General features: G+C 56.4%; 1 protein-coding gene across 2 annotated transcripts in view; it reads right to left on the bottom strand.

The window, feature by feature from the left end:
- Nucleotides 1–532: 532 nt before the first annotated feature.
- The window catches only part of SLC12A5 (solute carrier family 12 member 5), a 38,354-nt gene continuing 24,658 nt past the window's right edge, over nt 533–14,228 (bottom strand). The window contains exons 14-26 of one of the 2 annotated variants that reach the window (XM_065892024.1): nt 13,999–14,097; nt 12,961–13,080; nt 12,506–12,610; nt 10,792–10,960; nt 8,192–8,387; nt 7,194–7,363; nt 6,441–6,572; nt 5,431–5,538; nt 4,389–4,511; nt 4,097–4,296; nt 3,739–3,753; nt 3,339–3,472; nt 533–3,128 (exon numbers count right to left, since the gene is read on the bottom strand). In XM_065892024.1, coding sequence (XP_065748096.1) covers nt 3,037–3,128; nt 3,339–3,472; nt 3,739–3,753; nt 4,097–4,296; nt 4,389–4,511; nt 5,431–5,538; nt 6,441–6,572; nt 7,194–7,363; nt 8,192–8,387; nt 10,792–10,960; nt 12,506–12,610; nt 12,961–13,080; nt 13,999–14,097 — 1,663 coding nt within the window. In that variant the 3' untranslated portion in view covers nt 533–3,036. The remainder of the gene's footprint in view (nt 3,129–3,338; nt 3,473–3,738; nt 3,754–4,096; nt 4,297–4,388; nt 4,512–5,430; nt 5,539–6,440; nt 6,573–7,193; nt 7,364–8,191; nt 8,388–10,791; nt 10,961–12,505; nt 12,611–12,960; nt 13,081–13,998; nt 14,098–14,228) is intronic. The other variant, XM_065892023.1, reaches the window with a different exon arrangement.

Here is a 14,228-nt window from a genome sequence, read left to right as displayed (position 1 = left end):
TGTCAGAGACTTATCCTCTTATTCTAGGAAAGGAAAACAGGACTTGTGAAGAGGCCTTTCCTGGCCAAAGGCGAGTGGAGAGTGGGGTGCTCTCCTGTTTTGATTTTGTCTCACTTGCCGCCCTCTGTCCAGCCCATTATGCAAGGAGTTGGCAGAAGCAGAGTCACAGGTAGGAGCTCTGGAGAGCATTTAATAGCCCCATCAGGAAATTTGGAGTGGGTATGGTGAAGTGACTGGCACAGGGCCTCCAGTGGGTTAGGGACCAACATGCTGACATTGCTGAGCCTGACCTGGAAGTGCTCACCATCTCATAGGAGATGTTGTGGGTGCAGTGCCTCTGCTGCCAGTGCCTTTGTCCCTCTAGGACAGGGCCCCAGAACTACCAGTACACTAGGCAACCCACCTGGAGTGGTGGTCAGTGTTTCTGATTAAGAGTCTAGGGTCCTCCTGGAGGGCCACCTTTTAACACGCCTCTTCCCACCTAATTCTTCCCCCTGGAGTGTCCAAACAGCACACCTCAGGCTGTGAAGGGTATAATAAAATCATTTTTATTGCATTTTGTGCAGGTGGGAGTCTAAAAAATTAATACATAAAAGCTATAAAGCATTAAATGGGAGCATTCAACAATAAAGGAAAGAACCAACCCTCTCCTTTTCATATTGGCACAAAGAACACAAGATCAATACTGAGGCAGAATGCGGAATACTGAAACACATGGAAAGTTAAAGGCAGGCCTAATAATAGTAATAAATACTCTTGATTTGGTTTGCAACCTCTCCTATTTACAAGGGTTTTCAACTTCATTGCATTGCCCTGCACATAGATCGTCTAAAACAAAAGCAACACTAGTTATCACTACAAGGCTATTGAAATATTGCACTCAGAATAAAAGTCACTTGAATGGACATGAAACATCTAGCTACATGATTATAAAGATAATTTGATGAGTGACGTGTGATAACGTTCATAACAAATATTGCACATGTAGCACAGGAAACTTGGGGTTTTGTTGTGGGATGTCTGTTTTCATCAACCGAAACTGCTCTTGCCAACCAGACAGTCTAGGCCCAGATAGTGCAACTTTGGTTCCCTAACTGATGTTAATATACCCCCTTTCCCTTCTACCTAGCCCACCACTTCAGCCCAGGAGTGCTCAGCACCCCAGAAGGCTAGACCCAGCTGCGTCTGTCAGAGGGAGGTTCTTTGGAGGATGAGCGTGGGGAGTGCTGGTGTCTGATACCTCCGACTTCTGATTACTACCCGGAAGAATCTACCCAGCCCCCTGATCAAATTTCAGAGGGGCCGTGGCCTAACCGGCAGACATCCAAACCTACCTCCAGCCACACCTGGCCCAGTGTAGGTGGCACCAGCTCCAGCTCTGCCTTGGGCTCAAAGGAAAGGAGGTGGTGAGGTCAGGAGTACCCAGTAGCCTCAGCTCTGGGAGGTGGGCAGGATGTCTAACTAGATGCAAAGTTCAGGGCCCTGGGGCTGAAGGTACTGTACCCAATCCCAGAGGGCGCTGGAACGAGCATGCAGTGCCTGCCGCCCTTAGTAAGGTGCCCTGGGGGAAGGGAGCCCGGCCAATGCGGTTTCCCTAAGGGTAGAGGGCACCTCCAGCCAGGCTGGTGGAGCAGAAGCGCCAAGGACTGGTGTTGGAGAAGCCAAAGGCCTTGGGTCCTAGTTGGAGGAGGGCAGAGAGGCGCTAAGAACAAAGCACATAGCGACTCCTGCCCTCCCCCACGCCCAGGTGCCTGGGAGACGCAGCTAGAGGCAGCGAGGCCGGGCCCCGGGACGCGGAGAAGGCGGCTGGGTCCCCGAGGCCAGAGCTGCCAGATGGACACAGAGGAGGGAACATGAGGGACAGCGCTGGGGCCTCCCCGGTGAGTCCGGCCCCCAACCCAGAACCGCCCCCGCCTCCCTCATCTGTCCCAGGGAGGAAACTCCAGGGGAAGGGACGCCCTCCAGCTCCCCATTTCAGTCTTTGGCGAAGAGCCATGGGATGGGGGAGCAGACGACAAGCCGATTGAGGAGAGCCGCCTGCTCCCCCAGCGAAGGCACCGGGGCGGGGCTTCCTCGGTGGGGCGAGGGCCTCTCTCGGTTTCTCTTCCTTGAGGAGCGCCCTCCCGTATCCTGGCCCCAGCTTGCATAAGAGCCGATGAGAAGAGGCTGCGCCCGTCTCTGCAGCCACAGTGGCAGCTCACTCCGCTGGGAGGCGAATCCAGGAAAAGCTGGACAACTTGTCTCACTTCGTCTCCGAGAAGAACTAGAGGGAAGGGTCGGAAGCCAAGGGCGCGAGGAAAGGGTGAGGAGACGTCGAGGGGGTGTCGAGGGACCACGACTCCCGCCTGGGCCTAAAGCACTTTTGCTCTCAAAACTCTCGGACGTCAAGGAAAACCCAGCCTCCCGAGGCCTCCGCCTTCCCTGGGCGCCCCCAGCGGGAGAGCTCGACAGTGGCGAGAAGAGAAGTCCGTTGCGCTTCTAGTCACAGAAATATGGGGACGTTAAAAATACACGCGATGTCTCCTGTACACTATGTATAGGCTCGGCCGGCCGGCGCCTGCGGCCGCGCGAAAACAAGTGACGTAGACGGCGGAGCGCAGCCTCCCCACCCCGCGCCCTCCGGGCCGCCGGGGGAGGGGTGCAGAGCGAGGACGGGGCGGGGCGCGGGAAGAGAGGGAAAGGGCCGCGCGGACTACCGGGGGTCCTCAAAGCCCCAGCTCCGCTCCTCTCTGCGCCTCCTCCGACCTTTATTGCAGCGTCTCCTCCGGCGGGGCGAGGCCGGGCTTAGAAAAAGGGCAGCCGGGGCCGACAGAGCGACGCGCCAACGGGGCGCTCGGGGCTCTGGTCTCCGCGCGGGGCGGTCCTCTCCGAGTCAGCCCCGACCGACGTGGCCTCCGGGCTTCAGGAAGCGGGGAAGGGGGCCAGGGCGCGGGCACAGGGTCTGTATGTAAACGGTGACAGCGGCGGGGGGCGCGGCGAGGGCTCCGGGGCCGCGCGGGCCGGACGCGCTCGGGCCCGGGTGGCAGGTCCTGGCTCTCAGGAGTAGATGGTGATGACCTCGCGGCCGCCGCCGCGGACCAGCATCACCCGGTCCAGGTGCTCGGTGAGGACCTCGAGGAACTCCATGTCTGAGCGCCCGTCAAGGAGAAAGACCGTCCCCTTCCCTCCCGTTGGAATTAGGGTCGCACGTGTTGGGCGCCAGGGGAACGCTGGGTTCGCGTCCCTGTTCGCGGTGCTGATTCTGAAGCAGACCCGGCTCAACTCTTCCTTCCCAGGGCCAGGACCTAAGTCCCCTGACGTCCACCTCCCGCTTCCTCCCAATTTTAAGCCCAGGATACAATTTTCGTCACCGTTGCGGTTGCGGGGAGGCCCTGGCATGTTGAGCAAAACAAGCTTGGCGTCCCGGGATTTCTTGACGATGACCTCGTTCAGCCGCACAGCGGTGTGCATGCGCCGCACGTTGGACCGGTTCCTGAGGGAGGGACGGAGGGAGGCACGTAAGGCTGGGAGAGGGGAGAGCTGGATCCAGTCGCCCTTCCAGCACCCCCCCCCACCCCAGCACTGGGCTGCTGGGATCTAGTCCTTGCAAGCCAGGGACCACCAACCCTAGACTTCTCCAAGCTGGGCTATTCAGAGACCCCAGAGGTCAGGGGCACGAACTGAGGGTTCATGGTGGAGTGAGAAGAGGAGGGACCCTGGCCAACCTAGGTGAGAAGTTAAAAATTCTGAAGCACTTACAAGTTCTCCCACTCCCTTCGGGAAACATAAGAGAAGCAAAGAGAGGAAGAAAAAGAGAGGGGTCAGAAAAAGCAGGAGAAGCTGAGGACTGCTTGAGCCACCATCAACCACCCTGTGTGCAAACTGGTCCCGCTCTCCCAGCCCCCCAGGCTTCGCCTTTCCACTGCCTGTCCCTGGGAGTTCTGACCCTTAGCAATCAAGCCCAATCTGAGTCCTCAGATGGGGAAACCAAAACAAGGTCTGGGCAGGGTCTTCCGACTACCAGGCCAGGACCCCTTCTGCTCGTTTGCTCTGCCATGGGGAGCAAGGACCCTGTAGGCTCACCCCAGACCCTAGCCCTTAGCCCCCAGGCCCGTACGGCTTCATGCTGAAGAAGTCCTTGATGCCCTCTGAGGAGACAGGACTGGGGCCCTTGTTCTTCTCTGCCACAGATTTGTCCTTGGTCCAGGTGAGATGCACTTTCTCTGGATCTGCCTCGCCCTCCCGTTCGGGCTCCTCCCCAGGGGACGGTGAGCTGCTGGGGCAGCTGGGAGCACTCTGGTCATGGATCAGCTGCACCTGAGGGATAAAAGAAGGGACAACATGTGACTCCTTTGGAGGCCAAAGTTCCTGCTCGCACTGGCTGGAGCCAAACCACCCCCGCTGCATACCTCCTCTTCCGGCTTCTCCTCACTGTCACCAGCTGTCTCTTCTGGGACGTTGAGGCGGAGCCGAGTGTTGGCTGGATTCTTTCTCCGGATTGAGCCCCGAGACTCATCTGTGATACTCTGGATCTAGGGAGTGACACATGTTGGTGCCAGCTCTGCTGGAAATCACTACCCATGGCCTGCAAAGAGCTACCCCCAGAGCTGATGTTCAGCCAGGATGTGCACTTTCGGGACCCCTACCAGTTGTTAAACTATTGCAATGCTTCCACATCAAATAGCTATTGCCGCCACTGACCTGGCCACTCCAACCCCTCTCCAGGACCCCTGGCCTCTCCACTATCCAGCAACCAAAGGGTTAACACCTGGTCCAGCTGGGCTCTACCTTAGCACTACGGTCCAGTGCCAGTTCTGACTGGTCAGAGCACATGCCATTTCTTACAATTTTACTGTCACCCACCTCCAAGATCTCTTCTGTCCCCAACTACCAGGGTACCATAGCTCATTTCCCCAAGGACCCCTACTCCCTGGGGTGGGGCTTTCATTCAAATGCCATAGGGCTAGTGGTCCCACATTACCCACACTGGGGAGATCTTACACCCATACCCCATGAGAGCTCATCATTGTTACCCCTGAGAACCCAGTTGGAGGTTTGCCCCCAACTGTCGTCATCAGCTGCATCCTGAAATATCCATCTGTTACCCACTCTCTAAGACTCTCTAAGGGTCTATCACATAATCCCTTGTCCCCCACACTGGCAGCCCACGCCCCTGAGGAATCATCATCCATACATATTTAACATCCACTATTCTCCCTTGGGCCCCAGAAGTCACATAGTGAGCGGAAGATCTGTCACGCATGCCAAAGCCCCTCTGCATCCTGGCTGGGAGGCTTGAGAGATGCAGCCACTGTGTGTACCCCTGCTGCTGGGGAACCCAGTGCCAGAAGGTGGCAGTGCCAATGGCCAGGATTGGGCCATCCCAAACCTGTGCACACCCAGAGCTGGCAGCAGCTTGAGACTCTCCGAGCCCAGCCAGCGCAACCTCACCTCCCTCTCCCGCTCATTCTTGGTTAAATGCATCTGCTTGAGGATCTGGGAACGCTGCTCCATCACCAACGTCTTCTCGTAGGTGTAAGCTGAGATGTCGCTTTCATGCTGTGGGCAGGCAGGGGTGGAGATGGGGTGGAGGAGGGGAAAGGGGGGAAAGTATGAGCTTAGGCGCAAGGCCAAGGGGAGGGAGGCAGGCCCCCTTCTTTCTGCCAACCTAGGGTTTCCCTATCCAATGACCTAGTTTAATCAACAGTTGTGGGAGGCAAGGACAAAGCAGAGGGCGATGCTCTTTGAAGGCAATGCGGCTCAATCCCTCCTCAGCCAAGCACAGGACCGGGCGAATGAATGGGTGAATTAATGAATGAGTGGATTAATTAATTACCTGGGTGAATGGAGACGGGGGAGAAATATAAAAAGGAACACAGAGATGAATGAATTTTGTACATGGATGAATGGATGAGTGAGTGAATAAATACATTAATGGATATGTGGGTGGATTAATGAATACACAGAGAGATGGGTAAATGGATAAATAAGCTGAGAGGAATGGACAGACAAGAGGCTGTAGAATGTGAGTGTGAGGAGCATGGACTCTAGAGCCAGTCTGCTTGGGGTTGAATCCTGGCCCTGCCACTTAGTGTGTGTTCGGGGCAAATTACTTAACCTTCCTGTGCCTCAACTGCCTAATCTGTAAAACGGAAATGCTTATAATTGTATCTATTTCATTGATTGCTGTGAGAAGTAACATACATAAAGTGCATAGGACAGTGCCTCGCATGTAGTAAGCATCATTAGACATGGCTGTTCTTACGAAGGAGAGAAGGGTGTATGGATGGATGGATGGGTGGGCTTTCGGGTGAATACGTGAGAGGCTAAAAAGTGGAGGCAGGGAAGGGATCCAGCATCACAAGCTGATGGGAGTTGGAGTTCCCCATTTGGTTCTGGGGCCAAAGGGAAAGAGTCCAGAAGGGATTCCAAAACGTCAGAGGTGGCTCCTGGGGACTCACCATCTCCACCACTTCGACCTCCGCGGTGATACGTAAATGGTACAGAAATGTGGTCAAATCCTTCTTCATCTGGATGCTATTGTCGTCCATCTGGGCCACAGTGAAGATTCGCATCTTGCACTTCCGCCAGACCTGGAGTGGTGAAAGGGACCCAGAAAGGTCCAGCCCAGGTGCAGTGCAGAGACCCAGGGCCAGAACGTAGACAGGACCCTGGCCCTCACCCTTCCCACGCACCTTCCCACACATACATGCAGCCCCCCCAATCCTCTATCTCAAAGGCCACTCCCTACAAAAACGCCTCTGCGGGGCTTCCCTGGTGGCGCGGTGGTTGAGAGTCCGCCTGCCGATGCAGGGGACACGGGTTCGTGCCCCGGTCCGGGAGGATCCTACATGCCGCGGAGCCTGTGAGCCATGGCCGCGGAGCCTGCGCGTCCGGAGCCTGTGCGCCACAACAGTGAGAGGCCCGCGTACCGCAAAAAAAAAAGTTTTGAAAAACGCCTCTGCGTAGATGAGGGTCCCCTCATTAAAGCATCACTCGATTGAATTAAACATTGCTCTCCTTTATAATTCAAGGACATCTGCAAGGGGAGACACCTTCAGTTCCCAGCACCTCAGAATTAAGGAGGGGATTGGAGCCCTTTCCCAGGAGCTCACGTGGAGGCTGGCCCCTTCCGGAGCCCAGAAACCCCGCCCATGGATGTGGGCACGAGCACACAAACGCGCGGACGCGCACTCACGCACACGCATGCGCACCTTGTGGTGCCGCAGCAGGAAGGGCAGCAGCATGAGCATGCCGCCGTCGTGCACAATCCACCAGACGTCGATGCTGCCCTCCGAGAAGCGCTCCGGGTTACCAGGAAACATGGAAACGTTCTTGGTGACCAGCAGAGCCAGGTGACCGGCCGTGGTTTCCCGGACCAGCTCTGGAGGAGACCAAAGAGATGGCCAGACGGTAAAACAGTGACCCTGGTCCCCTTCTGGCACCCAGCACCCCACCCCCACCCCATCCCGCCTTGGCCTTGGGCTGAGGAGTCAGAAAAACCCCACCTACCGGGGCCTCATCGCTTGTTTGAATTTGGGGAAGCCTCTCTGGGCCTCCGTTTCCCCGCCGTTCGAGTGGTGATAACAACACCTGCCCTTTCTGATTAAGAACTCGACCACGCAGGGCTCACTTAATCCTCCCAACCACCTTCTAACTAGGATCTACCGGTAAAGCCGCCTCAGGGTTTACCAGCTACGTGACCTTAATCTCTCCGTGCCTCAGTTTCACACCAATAAAATGGAGGCAGCAATGCCCAGCCCTCACAGGCCTGCTGAGAGAATGAGAGAAAGCCTCCACTTGTCTGGCACACAGAGCACAGTCTGTGTTAGTTATTGTATTACTTAGTACCCACTACTACCAAGGCATCTGATGCCCAGAGAGGGTGAGGCACTTGTGAACAGTCACACAGCGAGGAAGGGCCAGAGGGGAGATGTAGACCCGGGCCTCAGCGACTTCAAAGCTGTAGCTCTTCCCACTCCCTGCACTGTCTTCCTGCCAGGGTTGTGAACCCTGCCGGAGCCAAGACTGTCTCCTCCACACCTGAGTCCCTGGGCTCCCCGCACAGTGCCTGGCACATGGGAGGCTTTGAACGCCATCACCTGCATATGCCGACTCCATACCTGTTATGCCTGGGAAATGATCCCCAGGCCCAAAGAAGGACCGCCCCCCACACCCAGGCCTCTACCACCCCGAGCCCACACAGCTTTACCAATGAAGTTCCTCCACGTCTGATGAGCCTCCTTCTGCCGCCAGTTTCGGGGCCAGCCAACGAGCACGGTGTTGTGCTGCAGCCCCCCGAGGCCCCCGGACTGAATCAGGTGGGACACGCCATCTCGCAGGTTGGAGGAGATCACTACCTGGCAGAAGCCCTTCACCTTCTCTGCCTCCATCAGGCGCCGGATGGACTGCGGGGAGGGGAGGGCTCAGAAAAGGACCAGCCTCAGGCCACCCTAGCCCTGCCCAGCCCCTTGCAGCCTCCCTAGCCCCCATCTCTCCCCGCCATCAGCCCTCCATTCCTGAAGCTCAGCTCTGAGCATGTCGGCCTCTGGCACCCCGTCACCTATGGCCCCCGTTCCCCGCTGCTCAGTCAGAGCTCTTCATGTTGGGACACCACGCTTCCCACCGCCCTGCCGTTGCTCACACAGTCCCCCTGCAAGCTCTCACCCACCACCCAGAGCCCCTCCCCGGCCGACCCCATTGTCCATGACACGCTGCCTGGCCCAACTCAACCATCACCTTCCTCAGACACCACCCGTCCACCCAAACCACGATGAAACTGGGCCCCTCTGCATAGCCAGACAATTTGGTTTTTAACAGCTTTTAAAAGTCAGCATGACAGTAAGCATTTAAAACGCACATTCAATCTGCACAATGAGGGAAGTGTTCTTATTACTCTCACTTTATAAGTAAGGAAATTGAGGCTCAGAGAAATTAAGACTTGCTTCAGGCCATACAGATAATGGATGTTACTGTAGAAGTTCAAGTCCGGGGGTCTGACGCCATCCTTCACACTCTTAACCAAGCCTCTGATGTCAAACAGAAAGGGCTCCTGGGCTTCCCTGGTGGCGCAGTAGTTAAGAATCCCCCTGCCAATGCAGGGGACACGGGTTCGAGCCCTGGTCCAGGAAGATCCCACATGCCGCGGAGCAACTAAGCCCGTGCGCCACAACTACTGAGCCTGCGCTCTAGAGCCCATGAGCCATAACTACTGAGCCCGCGTGCCACAACTACTGAAGCCCGCATGCCTAGAGCCCACGCTCCGCAACAAGAGAATCCACCGCAATGAGAAGCCCACGCACCGCAACGAAGAGTAGCCCCCGCTCGCCGCAACCAGAGAAAGCCCGCGCACAGCAACGAAGACCCAACGCAGCCAAAAATAAAAAAGAGAGAGGAAAAAAAAAGAGAGGGCTCCTATTTCTATCTCTGCCCCCGCCTGTTTAATTCAGCATGCAGTGGCTGAGAATGCGCTGTGCACCGGGCCAGGCCCCAGGGGAGATGGAGAGGCACAAGACCAAACCCCAGCCCTCAAGCTGGTCACAGGCTGGTTGGGAAGACAGAACGTACACAGAAGGCTCTCAAGCCCACCTGAGGTTGACAGGTGCTACGCTAGAGTTAATAACTGCAGAGCAATGTTGGGCAAATCACCTCCCTCTGTGAGCCTCAGATTTCTCATCAATCAAATGGGCATCGTGACAGCTACCTCGTCCAGGAAGAGGGTGGATGACATAACATGATGTGAGTAGAGCTTAGTATATACAGCCTGAGAGATCCTAAACACTCAACACATTCCATTGCTCTGCAGTTATTCACTCTAACCTCAGACGGGTTTGAGAGCCTTCTGTGTGTGTTCTATCTTCCCCACCAGCCTGTGACCACCTTGAGGGCTGAGATTTGGTCATCTACCTCTCCACGTCCCCCGGGGCCTAGCCTGGTGCCTGGTACACAGCACATTTGCAGCCACTGCAAGTTGAATTAAACGGACCAGTGGAGGCCTCCAGCCCTGGGCCCTGACAGATCAGTGTGAACGGCCCAGTGAGGCAGAAACAGCAACTGTTGCAAGCCATTAGGTGTGTCCCTCCCCCTCTCATCTCACCTCCCTCAGGCCCCCTTTCCTCTCTCCACTTCTAGCCATGGCCCCGAAAGGAGAGAGACCTGAATCGCAGACAGAACCCACTTCCCCTGTCACCCACCAGACACCTGTTAATGACGCTTAACGCAGAGCCCAGCTGCCCCAGCCCACACTGGCTGTGTGCACTGCTCTGTGGACATGGACCAGGGGATCAGAACAAGAGCAGGTGACCCAGAGTCAGGGACCCGGGTTCAAATCCTGACTATGCTTCCAGCCACCTTTGTGACTTCCAGCAAGCTGCTTTCCGTCTCTGGGCCTCTGTTTCTCCCTGGGCCAAACAGGGGTATTCACCCTGCCGACTCCACTTGGTGTGGGGACCAAAAGAGTCCACCTATGTGAAAACACTTTAAAAGACTTATGCTTCGGCAGGTGGAGTAGGGGTCTAGCAGTTTTAATGTGAGTCTCTGTTTTCTGTCCTTAAACAAATGACCTGACTTCTCTAAGCCTCAGTTTCCTTATCCATAAAATGGGCACTTCCGGCTCTGATCGTCTTTGGTTCTGCGAGTTGGATTCTAAGGAACTCACTTGCTGAGCCCTTGGACTCCTCTTCTGAGGAAGAGGACAGAAAAGCCTGAGCCCCAGCTGATGGCAAAGGTGGTAGGAGGGAAAGTGGAAAAGAGCAAGGACTGTCTTCCTGAGTGCTGCATCCTTCCGCCCTCCCCACCAGGGCCTCTACTTACCTCCTCCGCCCGCTGGGCCTGGGGATGGTTGTCCAGAAAGGTGCCCTCAAGGACAGAGCCCACAATGGTCAGGCCCTTCCCCGCCTTGAGCTGGGAGGTCAGCGAGAGCAGCTGTGGATGTGCAACATTCTGGTCTTGGTCCACACGCACCAGCACCAGCAGCTGTGGCCTGAAGAGGGTGCGAGGTCACATGATCCATCCACCACCTACCCAACCGCCATAAACTCACACACCCGTACGCCATACGCTGGTGAGTTCACTAACCACACGACCTCCATACTCCTGTCCACCTATACACCCACCACTCACCCAACCACCTACCCATCCATCCATCCATTTCCTTGAGTATCAAGACATCCAACCATCTCCCACACATCTATCCATCTACCCACCCATCCATCTCTCCATCTACCTCAGTCACCCATGTTTCCATCCACCCCCCCACCCATTTTATCCTTCAGTTACCCACTCATATCCATGTTAATTTACCTACACGTCCTTCTACCGCCATCCATTCACACATTCACCTATTCACCCAGCGACCCTCCCGTACATATACACATTCAGCCATCTACCCATTGATTATCTGTTCATTTCCTTATTCATTTAGCCACTGCAGCCAGCCAGCCACCATCAATTTAATAGCATTCTCTAAACACCTGCTCTGGGCCAGACCCTGCACTATGCATTCGAGGGTTCAGACAAATTATGCAAAGCCCCGGTCTCTGGAAGCCCAGTGTAGTAGACATCAGCAAGGACAAGCCCACGATGTCCTAGGCATAGTTCAGGGTTCCAGGCCTTACTCTTAGCAAAACGAACCTGAGGGAGAAGAAGGAGGGATTGGCCTTGCAGAGCAATCAGTTAGAAAGCACCCTGGGGGGCTTCCCTGGTGGCGCAGTGCTTGAGAATCCGCCTGCCGATGCAGGGGACACGGGTTCGAGCCCTGGTCCGGGAGGATCCCACATGCAGCGGAGCAACTGGGTCCGCGCGCCACAATTACTGAGCCTGCGCGTCTGGAGCCTGTGCTCCACAGCAAGAGAGGCCGCGACAGTGAGAGGCCCACGCACCGCGATGAAGAGTGGCCCCCGCTCGCCGCAACTGGAGACAGCCCTCGCACAGAAACGAAGACCCAACACAGACAGAACTAAATAAGTATTTTTTTTTTTTTTAGAAAAGCACCCTGGGCTGAGAGGCAGGAGGTGAAGATTCTGGGTCCAGTTCTGCCTTCCATGACCCCTGAGACCTTCTCTAGGCCCTGACTGTCACGTGGATAAAATGGAGATTGTTATTCATCTAGAGATTTCTAAGAGGCCCTATAGCTCTCAAGGTGGATGATTCACCTCTCCCAGAGCCAATGCCACATGCTACTACGTTTACCTGTCTGTGCGCATGCCTTGTCCACAGAACTGTGAGCTCACTACATCCCCAGAGACGGGAAGGGGGCAGGGCATAGATCACGTGTTCATATATTTTTTCTAACGCATGATGGAATGAATGGATGGATGGATAGATGGTCGGGAGACTGGCCTGGCGGGTGGGGTTTCGGAGAACAAATGTCTGGAACTCAGCTCAGCCTCGGTGTTGTAGGTGGGAAGGGTTCAGACAAGGCTGAACACCACTCAGCAACCCCAAAACAAAGCAAGCGGGGTGGGTTGGGCCCTGCTCCCTGCCTCTCCCCCCGCTGAGCCCTCACGCTTGTGCCTCCACCACTGACCTCCAGTTCTTGGTGTGCGGGGGCCCTTCCTCTAGGCGTAACAGGGCGTAGCGAGCCGCACTGAGAGACAGGCCTCGGATGCCATCGCCCCACTCCTTCTCCGCCCTGGGGCCGGGAAGGGGGATCGCAAGAGGCAGAAAGCCAAGGAGAGTCAGGGAGAGCCGTCCACCCTGAAGTGGCCACCCCAGCACAGAGCCGTCGATCTCAGGCTCAGAAAGGAGGTCCCTCCTGCCACCTCCATTTCTCAAAGCTTCAGCCCCTCCCCCTGCTCCTGTTCCGTCTCTCCCCATCCCATCCCATCACCCTTTGCCCTCCACTCTAGTGCCACCTTCTCCCACTCCCTGCCTCATCCCCCCGACCGCCCACCCCCGAGCACTCATCACCCCTCTCTCTCCCCTCCTCACCCCCTCCCATCCCTCAGTCTCGCCCAGCCCTCCCCGCTTCCCCGCGCTTACCCACGGTACTCGATGTACTTGTAGATGAGTCCGGCAATGAGCATGGCCACCAAGGCGTAATACCAGGAGCAGATGAACATGAGGGCCAGGCAGAGGCTCATGCCCAGGAACGAGAGTGTCCTGGATGGGGGGAGGGAGAGCCGGCCTCTGAGCCCTGGTGGGGCTGTCACTGGTGCCTGGGCTCAGACAGCAGGAGTTAGATGGGGCGGGGCATGGGCGAGACCTGGGAGGCTACAGCCAGGTCTAGGGGACATCACACCGTCATCTCCATGAGCACCACGGGGACGTGGGGCCTCTGGATGAACGATCAGCCACAGACAGGGCGCCTCCCCTCGCCCCACCCAACTCCTAAGTCGCCACCCTGCCCTGTCCCAGTGCCTTAGACCCTGCCAGACCGCCCTGCCAGGGAGGTTCTGAGGCAGGAGTGTCTGGGGAAAGTTGGAGGCAAGATCTCCCAGGAGGAATGTGACCCCAGGGAAGAGGTGACTGGCACAGCAGTAGCACTGAGATGGGGGGCAGGCAGCCTGGGTTCTGGGCCAGGTGTGCCATAGTCTTGCTGGGTGGCCTTAGGCCACCTTTCCCTATTGGAGCCTCCGTTTCCCTTTGGTAGAACAAGCGTGATCATTCCTGCCCTGTCTGCCCCACAGGCCTATTGTGAAGATAAAGAGCCATCAAGGAAAACGATCAGAAGTCCAGCCCCACATAAGGAGCATCTTCCGTGCGCCAAGCAGTGTAATGCTTACAAGGGCCTGTGAGGTAGGTGCAGTTGTTGTCCCATTTCACAGCTGAGGAAACTGAGGTTTCCTCGTCAAGACTGGAAGGTGTTGCGCTCTATTGACAGGAGAGGGACTCTGGCTGAGGCTGTTTATACAGTGTTATGTTACTACTTGTGATTATAAGGAGGCCTTCTCCAGGACTTTTCTCATGCTAGTTGTGAAAAGTGGAGTTTGGGATCCTTAGACCTGGAGGGGATGGGCTGGGGCGAGGGGGAGATGAGAGGACGGTCCTCTGGGGCAGGGAGGGGGAACGGGCACCCACCAGTGGTAATAGCGAAAGCGTGGCCGCCAGTTGGGCGTCCTCAGCAGCGTCTGTACCGCACAGGCCAGGTTCACGAACATGTAGCACATCAGAAAGAACCTAGAACACAGAAAGGTCCCAGGAGAGACAGAGTCAGAAGCACAGGGAGAGAAAGGAAAGGGAAAAAGAAACTGGGGAGCTGGCCGAGTCATGTTCTGGGGCTTAGGAAGAGGTTCAAAGGCCAAATCCCC

Source organism: Phocoena phocoena, chromosome 15 (genome assembly GCF_963924675.1).
Source record: "Phocoena phocoena chromosome 15, mPhoPho1.1, whole genome shotgun sequence".
NCBI lineage: Eukaryota > Metazoa > Chordata > Mammalia > Artiodactyla > Phocoenidae > Phocoena > Phocoena phocoena.
The sequence above is the reverse complement of the archived record's forward strand: the minus strand, read 5'-3'. Positions and strand labels throughout refer to the sequence as shown.